The sequence below is a fragment of the Grus americana genome, chromosome 3 (assembly GCF_028858705.1).
Source record: "Grus americana isolate bGruAme1 chromosome 3, bGruAme1.mat, whole genome shotgun sequence".
NCBI lineage: Eukaryota > Metazoa > Chordata > Aves > Gruiformes > Gruidae > Grus > Grus americana.
In genome coordinates, this window is record NC_072854.1 from 11,154,109 (window position 1) to 11,168,091 (window position 13,983).

Sequence of the window (13,983 nt, forward strand, 5' to 3'; positions counted from 1 at the left end):
GAACAGAAGCCTTCTCACTGAAGTCAGTGGGAGGGGAGCTGGATACACTGGATGCAGCTTTTGTTCTGCAGGAACAACAGCTCCCTTCTCCCGTCCCCAGCAGAGATGTGTTGGAACTTTACATCTCTGAATATTGTTAGTGCAGCCACTCCTGAGCAGGTTGTTTGTAATAACTTATGCGTGTAGTGACCTCATCCAGCCTTTGTTAATAAATCCACTGTTACGAGCAGCATAGATTAATGTGTGGCTTAAATTACATAACGTCCAGGCATCATGACATAGCGAGCAGATAAAGGCATGATTAATTGGTTTTAATAATGTGAATATACCTATGTGATTATCTTTTAGGTTTTGGGGGGGGGGTTGTTGTTTTTATTTTAAAAAAAGATGCTTTTCCTGTATGCAGATAACATAAAGAGTAAATCATCTGAGGACAGTCCTTCCAGATGCTGTTGGCATGCCGGCTCGACTTTCCTCCCTGTAGACGATGCATGGCAGGGTCAGGGTATGTCTCTTTGCTCATTTTCTGTTGAAAGATGGGTGTACTAATGCTTTACCCTTTCCAGTCTGTTTTCTAAGCCTCAAAAATCAGGGTCTGCTGCCCACCTGGTACAAGGCTGGCAGAGGTTAGGGAGAAATTCAGTTTGAGTCTGGTTTTGGGCAGGCACCCAAAGCTGCTGCAAGCTTGGTCAGAGCAGCAGACACCCTGCGTGGGACCCTTGAGAAGGGCGAGAACATGCAATTTATTTATGATTTTACTTAGAAGGTGACAAAAAAGGGATACAGTCGGTGCGGTCTTGTTCAGTGCATGCATACTGCTGTGCAAAGTGTAATCAGAGCTTCTGGGCAGCAAGGCCAGCTGTAGGGAGGCTGGCTGAAGGCTCCCATAGTCCGGTGTCCTCTCGCCAACAGTTGCACATAGCAGTTGTTGGCAGATAAGCACAGGAACAGGGCAAGCACAGGGCAATCCCCCCATGTCCCTCCCCCCCCCAGCAGAAAGTGGGTCAGGGACTTCCTGAGCCAGAGGCAGTGATGTGGCCTTTGTACTTAAAACAAAAAAAAAAGCACATGTTAGCAATCATCTCAGATTACTAAATTTGCAAAACGAATTCAAAGTTGGGTTTGGTTTTCATAACTGTGGCATCGTGTTCCCCTCCCTCCCATCGCTGGGTGGGGAAGGTGGAGCTGAGTGGCCCCTTTCCAGGCAGCCCCCAGCCCGGGCTCGGTGGGGTGGCCAGGGCAGAGCCGTGGGGAGGACAAGGCACTGCTAGAGCATGGGGTACCTTTGCCAAAACTTAAAACGTTCTCTGGCATACCCGGAACCCAGATGCAGAATGCAACTCCAGTGGACGGTGGCAATCAGGAATTCAGTCTTTTTATGACTGATAATGTTGGGGTTTTTTTAACTTTTAAAAATGTGCTTGAAAGGCCAGCATGGGTCCTGAGTGGCTGGAATAATTTGGCATGAACAGTGTGGGTATTAGATGGCCTTTTCTCTTGACCTTTTGGTCAGGATTGAGTGAAGTATCTATTTATACCCAACGTTGTTGGGAGGCCTTACCCTGCTCTTGCAGAAATGATGTCTGACGAGCCAAGCAGACCTCTTCTTGCTAGAGCTGCTCTGCTTTAACTACAGGAGAACCCAGAGTGGTTAAATGCGTTGAGAAGGAAAGACTGCAGTTGTCTTGCTCCTCTGCCCAGCGGTAACTGAGACTCTGCAGCAGACGCATCAGCTTGGCCATCAGACGATTTTATAAATAGCATAATTTGCTTTAAAACAAAGCAAAGCAAACCAAAATCAACCCAGCCCCAAGCATTCCCCTCTCTTAGCGCTGTGTTTGTTTACCCTCACATGGCTGCTGATGAGCGCTCGGCCCTTTGTAACTTCTGAGCCCAGACTTGCCTGTGCGGGAAGGAGGGAGGCAATGGAGGTGGCTCTTCAGCAGCATTTCCTTGCGTTGCATTTAGCACACGGCACACTTGGCACGCTCTGGATTTGATCTGCAGTTGCAAAGCCGGGCAGAGTTCTGCTTTTTCTGGTGCCACGTCTGTCTGAGAGCAGAACAGAGAGAAGCAAATTCAGCAGCTTGCTCTTGCAAATGTCGGAGCAGATGCATTTTGATTGAAAGCAGAAATGGAAGGATTTCTGCTTGCCTTACAGCTTTCTTCTTAGTAGTAGGTTTTTTCCTTTGAATCATCAGCCTTGATATTGATGCAGAGGGGAGTGTCACGAACATGTATTCCCTGAATTTAGATGAGGTAATGGTTGGCATTAAGGTCTGCGCTGCAGGCAAAATGAGCTCTTTCACAGTTAAACAAGGCCTGTTAGCTCTTGCAGGCCTGTGAACTAAAAAAATGCCATTTATAACCTGAATATGAGATGGGGTCATTTTATCAAATCCAGATCAGTACATGCAATGAGTCGCTTTGTTCTGCGATGGGCTGGTGCAGAAGGAGGAGCTGGATGGTGGCCTCCTGCCTCTGCCCCCGCTGGCGGAGCGGCCTTGGCTGGCTCCCCGCACCACGTCGGGTTATCTTTTTGTGAAGTATCAGTAATAACAACGGCCTAACTTGCAAAAGGCTTAAGTGTTGTCCCAACTGAAAGCGTATATACATAGAGGGAGAGAGGGAGCTAGCAGTTAGGGAACTGAGCGGTCACCATGATATGGGAGTGTTTAGAAGACTGATAAATCAGGGTGGTTTCAAGACAACACACTGCTAGGTTGACATCCATTAATGATACGTGTCGCTGATGGTTAATTCTTAATCGTTGTCACATCTGGAGTGCTGTGCCTGTTTCTGGGCTCCCCAGTACAAGATGGGCATGGACGCACTGAAGTGGGTCCAGCAGAGTCCATCTGTGTGTATGAACACCTGATGGTGGTCGGCTCTGGTCTGCCCAGTGAGCGGACAAGAGGCAACGGACATGAAGTAAAGTACGGGAGATTCCATTATACATAAGAACAAGCTTTTTTTTTTATGGTGAGGGTCATCAGGCAGCAGAACAGGTTGCCCAGAGCGGTTGCAGAGTCTCCATGCTTGGAGATACTCAAAACCCACATGGCTACATCCCTGAGCAACCTGCTGTAGCTGAGCCTGCTGTGAGCAGCAGGGTGGGACTAGACGATCTCCAGAGGCCCCTTCCAACCTCAGTGATTCTGTAGTCCTCATTCTGTCATCAGTCATTGTCTCTGCACATTCAAATAATTAGTCCTTAGCAATCTAAGCCTTCAATAGCTGGGGTATTCAGTGTCCTAGAGCTGAAGCCACATGGTTAGCACCAACGGATGCAATCCCTCATGAGGGAAAGGGGCTCCAAAGTGGGCAACTTCTTTCATCCTCATTTTTCCCCGCTCATTGATACTGTTTGCATGCTTTTCAGCCCTGCCATGAAGAGAAAATCTCTGGTGCTTCTAGCATAGTTCTCTTAAATTTGGGGCCTGGGAACTACTCTGGTTTCAGCAGGTACCCTTCTTGCTTGTTCTGCAGTGTTGTCCTGGATACACCAGCCATCTCCTGCCTGCTCTGCCTCCTGTGCTCTACCTTGATGGCTCAATACCGCCTTTGTGCAACTATACCACACATCTGCCACTGCCCCTTTGGTGACATTTGTGTACATAGGCTTAGGTGTCTCACAAAACACATTACAGGCTGCGGCTGGTTTTGCCGTTACAAAGTGTGTAACCTGCACAATGCGGCTGGCTGGGCTGTTTTAGAACATTTGTGTCTGGTTCTAAGGCAAGCAAATACACATTTTATGCCATGCATCTGCTTCCAAGCGCAGTGGGCATGTGCTCTGGCAACAGTGCAAAGCAGTCTCAGAAGACCCATGTTCTGCTTTGCAAATGCAGCACATCTCATGACCATGAGGGCTGTCTTCTTACCTGTGACTTGAATGAATCCTTCTTCATTGCCAAGGCAGATTTTCCCTGGAACCTTCAGAAAGCTCCTGTGTCTCATGACTCCCATCCTTCCTTCTGTCCTGGGGTTAAAATGAATTTTAATTCCTTTTTTTCATGAGAATAAGCAGCTTCTTTGGATTAAAAGAAGTGTTCAGTCTGGGATTTATTTGATATTTTTGCATCTACTGAATTATGCTAGAGGAAGGTGCCAAATGAGGGACTCCTACACCCAGCTGTTGCTAGCAATAATTTTGACCTGAAACACATAAATGCAAGCTTTAGACTGGAAATTGTCTATCCATTTGCACTGTATGGGTTCCACTTTGTCTACAAATGAGGGCTCAGGAAGGATTTGGGTTAGGACCATGCTCATCATGCAGCCACCTGCCCTTTGCAAAGGGACAGGGTTTCTACAGCAGCTGTGGAAGGACTCATCACCATGAACAATACGCAGTCCACTGAGGATTTTGCCCTGCTAGATGAAGGGCTGCTGTCTCTTAGGTTTCTGTTGACCATATTGGGGAGAGCATGCCAAAGAGAGATGCTGATAGCGTAGGATCCAAACCTACAACTCTGGAGTAGAAATTTTTTATCCCCTTCTCAGTGACACAGACTGATTTTTGCTGCAGTACTTTCCAGCTTCGTTTTCCAGGCCAGATAATTAGGTTCAGCCTGTAGAGTACTCTACTCTACCCTCTCTATCAGCTGGCATAGGGAACTTGCTGACTGTCCCCTTTGACCAGACCCTGCTGCTGTGGGGCCCTGTTCGCCTGCTTCCCAACACTTCCTAGGGTGCAGCCGGCAGCTCCCTGGCATTGCTCAGGCAGCTGGAGACCAAGGGCGTTGGGGTGGTCGGTGCTGGGATGGACTTTCTGCCTGCAGAAGTGCTGGCATCCTCCCTGATTTCTGAAGACACCTTCAAGGTAGTGCTCTTCCGGATCTTAAAGTATCTTCATTAGGTGGGGTATGTGGAAATCCCCTCGGTCCTGAAATGCATGCTGTAAATGGGACACGGTTGTTGCTAGCAGGGAACAGAAAAGTACAGCTTTGTCTGGGTGGAGCTGCTGGGGGACTGAGGTGGGTGGCATGCAAGAATCTAGTTGGAAAATGGCATTTAACAGTGCTGCTTTTGTAAAAATGGACAGTGGGAATTATCAAGATGTTGGTCTATAGATGCGCTGGGAGAGATCACCTCCGTTAGTGCTAAATCCACCGAGGAAGCAGGAGTACGTGCTGCTGCATGGCACGTGCCTTTTTTTGCTCAGGGTTTTCTCCTACTGAAGGAATTACTGACCAGTTTTTGCCTGTGAGAGAAGTTGTGACCCAAGGAGGACCAGTTGCTGATTTTAAAATATTAGAGATTATCCAAAGTTTAAAGCCATTTCAGGAGATGTCAGTGTAGCTGGAAGGGAAATACGCTACACAACAGGAGAGGTTTTAAACCAGAGCTCTAGGATAAGTACATTTAATCCTATTTTCCCATCAAATCCAGCAAATTGTAAAGAATCTTACATTGCACTTAATTTTACTCCGAGATGATTTTAAACACCCCTGGGACATAATGCTTTGGGAAGAGTAATTCTGAGATGAGGCAGAGTCACCGCTGCCTGGCTGAGCTTCATGCCTACCGTCATGATGAGGGCGAAGCATGAACATAAGCCCATTGCAGGAACTGAGCCATTAAAACTATTTTCATGCTTAAAAATAAGTACATAAACATACTGTTTAAGAGATTGGAAGTTAAATAAGTGAAAATTATAATTGTGGCTTCCAACGTGCCTTCCTTAAGTTACAGTAAGTTACAGTCCATTCTGCTTGCACACCCACGAGAGCATCCATCAACAGAGCTGCTGCTGTGCAGCTCAGGAGGGACTGTCATTCCTGAAGTCATTCACCAGTCCCTGCGTCATGCGGTGCACCTTCCTTGTAGCCAGAATTTGCCTCCTCTCTAGCAGCAGCAGCATGGTTTTGCCTGTATTTTTTTGCTGCCATGAGACACTTGTGGTATTTCAGTGCAGAGGCGGAGCATGCATGCCCAGGCTGCAGAGCTGGGACTGGCTGTGTCCTCACCCTGATGTACCTTCTGGCACAGACACGGGGTGGAGAGTGCAGGTTGGTATTGCCTGCAACCACAACAGCTAAATCCACAAGAACTTATGAGCCAGACCCTCATGTAACTTAAGTGGGGAGAAGCGGCAGTGGTGCTACCCTGTGCTACAGCTTACACAAACTGTTCTTCAGACATCTAAGTCATTCATGTATATTGTACTTCTCTCGAATCTCGATGCATTCGTTTGCCTAAAATACTTAGACTGGAATTTTTTGGGGGAATACATTAGAGAATACTTGTTCCTTTTGAAGAAGGAAAGAAATACTGTCTATGTACAGGGCATGGATTTTAAACTGAGAAACTTGAGCAATGTTTATAATCATGTTTATAACATTTGGCAGCAAACTGGACAGAGCAACTTTTTGGAAACAGTTTTCTTTTATCGTCCCCAGCATGCTTTTGGTTTTGGCCCCGCTTCAACTAGAAGTTTTTCCATCCAGCTTGGGATTTTTTTATATTTGTTTTTATTTTAAGAGACATGATCAGCTAAGAGTTATTATTATATGTTGTGTTTTGAAAGTCTTTCTCCCTGTTAGGATAAGAATTAAGAGTGTTACATTCAAACCATTAAAAAGTAATCAAGTAGTCCTTTCAACATCTTATGCTGATTTATCTGCTTTTTTGCACCTCATTCAGTTTGGGTAAAGAAATTAGACTGGTCTGTTTTGCCTTTTTGCCTGAGGATCATTTATTCGCCAGTGCTTTGTGGAGAGGCAGCTGAGGGCTTGTGGCCAGATTTTCAAAGGTACCAGATGCTGGCAGATACAGAAACCTAAGAGATTTTAAAAAGTTTTCTGCCTGGCCCCCATGAAATGATCAGAATCGATGCAGGGTAGGTGTTATCTATTTCCTGCATAGAGTTGCATGTCAGAGAGCTTTGGAAATCTATGCTATGTTGGTGCCTTTCTGGCTTACATTCAAGAAAAGAAAATGGAAGAGGAAGATGAAGTCAAGAATGCACTTGGTACTGTTTTTTTTTAATAGGAAAGAAAAGCCAATGAGAGCATTAACAAATGCACAAGTCCTTTACTAATGTTACTCTTCCATACAAATAATTGCCTGAGGATTGTGTGTTGCAGTGAGTAGAAGAGCCTGCTGTCTCTGCCAGTGTTTCTGGATGTATTTTTAAATACATTTAAGATACATGTGCGTACACGCGCACCCAGACATCACATCAGCAAGCAGGAAAATGACAGAAACTCTTTGCAGCATTTGTGAGCCTGGGAAGTGGTATGGATTTGATCATAACTCATTCATATGCTTGTCCTAACAGATGATCCTTCAGCACTTGACCTAGACTCTGACTGGAAGGCTCCCACAGAAGAGTGGGGAAACTGGACGGGAGATGAGGAGCATCAGACAGGGAACGAGAAGGAAAAGGTGAGGCAGCGGTGTTGATGACCAAGAGAGACCTGCTGCACTGGGGTCTGTCTCAGCCAGACTGGGGTGTCCAGTCCAGCCCTAGAGCCAGACTCCTCCAGTCATGGGGGCTTTCTCACGCTGTGAGGAGGCACTTGGTGTGGTCACTCCCCTCACCTGTCTGAGATAGCTGGAGCTGAGGGACACATGTGCAGGACGTGTGAGATGGGTTGGGGGAGTTGGCAGGTTCTGGGAGTTCATTATCTGGATGGCATTGCTGACCTTGGCAGCAGACATCGGGTGTTTGCCACCCTGTGTGAATGAACTCTTTCTACTGCTGCTGACCTTCTGAATAACTGGGGCTTAAAAGAGGTGTAGAGTCCACAGCTGACACCAGCCTTCACACCATCCCAGGCGGCTGGGATGTATTTATTTGAGAGGGTTTGCTGATAGTGATACAGTCGTAGCTTGGGTGGAGAAGTAGAAGCAGAAGGCTTGCTGTTTAAATGCTTTCTGGAAGCCCAGGGACATGTCCCTCTTTGGCAGCAGTGGGAAGAGTGTGCTGAGCTTTTGCAAACAGCTGTCTTAAGCCAAGGTGTGTACCTTATCCAGCGAGACGCCCTGCTTGTACACATCAGCACACACTCCTGGAAGTAATCAGTTTTCCTGAAAAAAGCCATGAATCAGCTGTCCCAGGCCTCTTCTAAAATCTCTGATGCTTTCAGGATTTACCTAAAGGCAAAGCAGACATTCATTTCTGCCTTTCTGGACTTGAAAACAAAACACAGCGAAAGAAGAAGAAAACTGAAGTGAAGGAAGCAAGGGGTGGAGCTGGACTGAGACGTGTATTTTGTATTCCCAGAGTAGCGTCTGGTTTTCCAAGAGCAGAGGGGGATGTCTTCTCCATTAGGATGATGTGACCTAAGGGGGGGCTTTTCTTCCTCTCCATTTTGTGGCTTAGTCTTCTCTTTTCTCCCTGCCCTCCTATAAAAGAAAGGTGAGCACAGTGACCAGGGGTTTTTGCAAAACAGTATTCCCCAACTTGTTTATGAACCAGTTTGATTTTGCAATGCAGAGAGGAGTAGATGGCTTTAATCATGGAAGAAAAAATGCTTTCTCAGGCAAATGCACTCCAAGTTTAGTGTACAATTGGGCTGTGTTTTATCTATGATGGAAGGTCACCTGGAGATATTAACAGTAATGCAAAGGTGGTTCCCAAAAGCCAGCGAAGTTAAAGCGAGACGAGTGTTATATCAGTGAAAAGCTTATTGAGAGAAAAACGTCTCAAAGTGCAACAGAGAAAGGCTGTGGAAAATGTCAGCTCATTTGGGATGGGAAGTATGAAGGAACAGAGTGTTGACTGGGTTTTGGACCAGTCCTTTGCTGTGATGTCCTTGTTGCTCGGTGAAATGAGAAACAGGGGAGACCCCCCAAAATGTCTTAATTGTTTTGCATTCACTTGTCACTGAAAATGTTGCTCTGGACTCGTACGGCTGTGTAGTATCATTTGTCTTCCCCTTGCACCCACTGTGGTCTCTCCTGATCCTTGGGACAGTTTTGCCCCGTGAACTCCTGATGCTCCCGTTTTAAGGGAAAAGCTTTTAACTAACTCACTGACCACAATCCACATGGTCATTAGGACATCAGTTACCGGAGTGCTGCCAGGCCACTCTCTCTCTTGCACATCCAATTAGTTGCTTTAGCTTAATGTACCTATTGAGTAACCTTAATAGTGCTGTTCAGACTCCTCAGGACAGCATTGTTTCTTCTGGCACGTTGATGATGGGCCAGAAGGAGTTTGTGCTGCATGCAGCCCCAAATGCCGGTGTCCTCTGCTGTGCAAGCTCATCCTTTGGAGATGGACACAAAAAAAATGAAATTACTAATGAAGCCAGACATAGAAAGTTGCTCATCACACTCCCTGTGCTACCTCCAGTATTTCTATGGACTGTGGTCATTTAGCAGTCACTGGGCACATCTTAGGCTTCAGTCTCACAGTACTTTCACCTCAATGTATCTTGCTGTTCTTCTATTCACGGGGGAAAACAAGGGGAAAGATGTTAATGAAAGACAATTTCAGTACTTTAATCCTTCCTAAAACAAATAAACAGGAGGTAGGTAGATGACATGCCAGAATATTCTAACTGTTTAAAAACTAGTTTGTCCTGCAGATTCTTTAAATACCCTAATTCCCTCCAATAATGACATTTTTTCTCATATTTTGTACTTGCATATGCTTCGTTTAACTCATATGCTTAGTGAAGCATATTGTTTCAATTAAGCCCCAGCAAGGTTTGGAAACAACAATGGAAGAAGGCCCAAGGGACTTGCTATCTACAAAACATAGCAGTGATGCAGGCTGTGCTTCCTTCAGAAAATCCTTGGACGTTGCTAATAATTCACCCAATAACGGTAAGTGATTGTTTTTGCACATCTGATGAATTTTGGTTTCAGAATAATGCGTAATCTAAGTGTTCACAAATGCATTTTTAAGTGAATATGCAAAATGCTTCTCCTTTAGCTGCCTGTGTTAATTCTTAGAGAGGCTCTGTTACATTTTTTTCTATGACAAATACCTGTTCCTGCTCCTGCCAGAGTTAATGAGCAAAACTGCTGTTGCATTTAGTGGGAGTAATTTTTGCACAGCTCTTTTAAATATGAAATGGAAGCAAATGTATATGTGAGTCAGAGCCCACTACAAACATTCAGAGCCCTCCCCATGACTTTGGATTATTACCCTTGTAAGTAGGTGGCCCTTGTAAAACACATCTAAGAACTCCAAAATGCCCTTCTTCAGGCGAAAAGCCAACAGTTCCCAGAGACGTGATTGTGCACGTTGAAGATTTGTGCACTGGCTCCTGTTGTTTGTATGGCAGGTGTACCTGGAAAAAAGGAGAGGAGGAAGAGAAAGAAAATGAAGAAAGAGACTTGAGGGAGCTGTGCAGCTGCCGGAGTGACAACCCAACAGGGCACGCATGCCGATGAACTGCAAGGATTCTGCTTTCTGCAATGCTGTGCTGAGCCCAAAGTAAAGAGAGGCTCTAGGAGACCTCCCAGCGAGAGGAAGAGGGGAAGAGGAGCAGTGAGCCCGACTGTGAGTGTGTGAGAGAGCAGAGAATGAGCACGCTGTGCGCAGGAGGTGGCGGTGAAACGGAGTGGCTGTTCATTACAAACTGCTGCCCTTGATTAAAAGCTGTTGAATGGGGTTTGACTGGTTGCATTAAGTCCTTTCAGTTTTTCACTGTCATGTTGTTTGTCAACTTGTAATGTTATATGCCATTGTAGAAATGGTCGGGACGTAGCTGACTGTGATTGTACTTCGGTCCCATGGCAGGTCCACTAGCTAGTCTGGTCCCCTCTGGCATTTTTGCAGAGGTGCTCATCGACAGGCTAGTAATGTACAGAAGGAAGCACTGTTCAGAGACAAGGAGAATAACATGGGTCGTTCTCAAACCTCCTAAATCTTTTAAATCCTTGTTGGCTGCTACAGTCAGACTTTTGCCTCATACCTTGAGATATTTATACTTTTCACCCCACATCAGGCTAGCCTGCTCCACAGGGGGAAATTTCTAAAGGGGGTTTTAAACTTGTTTGGAAAGATGGTCTAAACCCTTTTTTTCTCCTCAGATTTCATGGTGGGCTGAAGTTTAAAGTCTGTATGTCCAAAGCATGTCGCATTTGTACTTCTAGGAGACTGAAGTAACTTTTAAAAATAATTTTTCTTAATCTGATGTTTGGAAGTTTTTATCATTTTGTTATTTAAATATTCTAATGTAAACTAAATTTGTGAACGAAATTTTTAAAAATGTCATTTTAGTATTTATTGAAGAGTGTGTTTTTCTTGTTGTCAGAGGGCTTATAGCATGGAGGAGGGAATGTGTTATAATTGAATACATTGGTTTATAAACAGCACCAAGCTGACACCACTAAGAGCTGAAGCCCTTTATCCCTAGGGGAGCTGCAGCTGTGGTGGTAGCTGTGAGGGTTTCTTAGATGGTCCCAAGACTGTGCCTCCACCTGACCCATCCTGGAAGTGCTGCCTCAAAGAATGAGCCAGTGATTGTCAAATCTCCATCTGCATTCGACTTTGTGCCTTTGGAGATTGTGTGGGAAGACTACCTTACTAATGCACGTTAAGTGTATGCACGTTCGTAGGCATTGGGCCGATGCTGTGAAACTCATTTCAGGTAGGACACTGAGTAACCAGGGATGTTAACGGCTTTATACCACTACAGCTGTTTGCATCACTGGGCCAGAGGAGAGCTCGGTGCTTCTGCCATCACAGCCACCCAGTCCCTGATGCTGGCTTGTCTGAGCTTTGCCTGCAGCTCAACACTTCTACCCGACAGCCTTCATCTGTTGCATAGCTGTCAAAGCAGCTGTATCCTTCAGAAAAGCAATTAATTGCAGCAGTGTATTTGTGTTTGGAGTTTAGCTACTATATGTTAAAGCGCAGTTCTCTTGCGATTTTTGGGGTAGCTAGCAGTACAGTGTGCCCTGAAATTTAGCACAGCAGGAATTGTTTCAGACAGATAGGTGAGGGGTAATTTTAACTGATGCCACTTAGGAGCCCACCGTATAGAATCTGCACATCTTGGTGTTTGTGTCTCAGCGTAGGGGAAGTATAGGCAGTTTATGAATGGACTGAATAGACCAAAGAGCTTTTATCTGGAAAGTAACTGGTTTGGAGCGGATGGGTAACAAGATGGCCTCACTGGAGAAACAAGTACAGCAAGTTCAAGGATTTAGAAGATGTGTTAATGAGTATGTGGGCAATGAGTAAAGTTCTGCTATCTCTGAAGCCAATGGAAAATATTCATTGACCTCATTGGGGCCACAATGTTGCCCAAGGTCTTTGTTTAGCATTGAAGATAACCTCCATCATCAAAAAAAAAAAAAAGGAGATAAAGAGAAGCTCACAAGATTGGTAGACTCCAGATTTCTTCTGCTTTTTTCTCTATATCTGCTTGCAAACTTCTTGATGTCTGTGTAATTATGTTTTATTTCAACATGTTGCAGTATTTAAAATGTCATTTTTATAATAAATCAAAACTTTTGCCCAAAGCCCAGCACTCATGAGCAGTTTTATTTAATTAGTTTGTATGTGTGTAAGACCACGTGGTTTTGGCTAAAACTATTTCATTTTCAAGCTTTTTTGAGGTACTGTAAATGTTTTTTAAGAGATTGCCTTCACCTGAACCCTTTTATGTTTAGGAAATCCTCATTACATTCTTCTGTCGTTGGGATAAAAGAACAATCAAGACCTGTACCCCTGACAAGTTGACTGGTGCTGATGACAAGCAGCACCAAATTATATTACCCAGTTTTTCTGTCAAATTCATCAGTACCACTCATACTGACATCACCAGTATCAGGAGAGCTGTATTTTTATTCTGGCTCCACGGTTTCACAGATGGGAAGTCATCACTCTAATACTCTAATATTGCTCCCAGTAGTTGGGTACCGTTTAGTTGATCTGGCTGTGGTTGTGCCGGGAGCCTTTCTGCGCCGCATCCTGCAGTGCTGCTGAGCCAGGGGCTCCCAGGGACGGGAAAGTGTGCTCAGGGTCTGGTTCCTCAGTTTAAAAAACCAACCAAACCAAAACACAAAGCACACAGCAACTGCTGTTAACTTCCATTCTTTCACTTCCAAGTCATCAGAGGCTGAAAAACCATCACTCAGCTTAACAAATGGTCTTTACAGGTGGGCAGCGCCTTTGAAAAGCAGACCTTTGAGCCCCTTATGAGATTCGCCTTCCTTTCATAACTGCATCTTCAGGCTACTCCCTGATTTCTATGCTTTTAAGACATGTCTCCCATTCTCTTCTGTGAGAATTAACTGTTCTGTGCAGATCATCAGCCTCTATGCTCTTCTGGCATCAGGAGTGTTAAGCAGACATGCTTGGTAATGTTCATTCTCGTAGTCTCTGATCTTTACTAGCTGGAGACTAGCATGGGTTCTCAGACAGAAGATTCAACATCCCTCCAGCAAGCTGTAGCATTACTTGTGCTATAGCTGAACGTTTTTATCCTCCGCATAATTTATCCCTTAGAAGGGTAAACGTAGAGTTGCCTCTCGGTGATTCATCAACCCAGTGTAGTCTAATTGCCAGTTCATGGGGTAGATTCAGCTGGCTCCCCCTGCCTTTTCCCTAAGCAATTTATTAGTTGCTTGAGTGGCACATGCCTTGGGAATAGCCAAAAGCTCTCCCTGCCCCTGCAGATGGCCCAGCGGCTAGAAATCAAGCCTCTGGTGCAGCCGTGGCGTGGGAGGTAGGATGAAGTGTGGCTGGGAAAACTTCTATGATCTGGTTAGAAGCAAGCAATTAATTGTTACAGCAGCAGCTGCAAATGATGAAATGGCACTGCTTAAGTTTCCACTTTCTCTTAAACTCAGTCTGCACTATTTTTGTAATGGTGCTCTTTCTTGTGGGAAGCCTTTTGAAGGTGGAAGATTGGCTATATCCCTAATAATAGGGCCATATCCGTAAGCGATGGATCCATGAGACAGTATCTCAGGCATTAAGATGTGGTTGATGCTGTAATTGATGAACTCCTGACCTAGAAAGCTGTGTTTACTCACAGGCAGATTGCAGTATGCAGATGCAGAGGC

General features: G+C 45.2%; 1 protein-coding gene across 2 annotated transcripts in view; it reads left to right on the forward strand.

The window, feature by feature from the left end:
* The window catches only part of LOC129205256 (protein LYRIC-like), a 30,753-nt gene extending 18,336 nt beyond the window's left edge, over positions 1-12,417 (forward strand). Inside the window, exons 7-10 of one of the 2 annotated variants that reach the window (XM_054822496.1) lie at positions 407-505; positions 7,286-7,392; positions 9,654-9,783; positions 10,248-12,417. In XM_054822496.1, coding sequence (XP_054678471.1) covers positions 407-505; positions 7,286-7,392; positions 9,654-9,783; positions 10,248-10,303 — 392 coding nt within the window. In that variant the 3' untranslated portion in view covers positions 10,304-12,417. The remainder of the gene's footprint in view (positions 1-406; positions 506-7,285; positions 7,393-9,653; positions 9,784-10,247) is intronic. The other variant, XM_054822497.1, reaches the window with a different exon arrangement.
* The last annotated feature ends 1,566 nt before the right edge of the window (positions 12,418-13,983 follow it).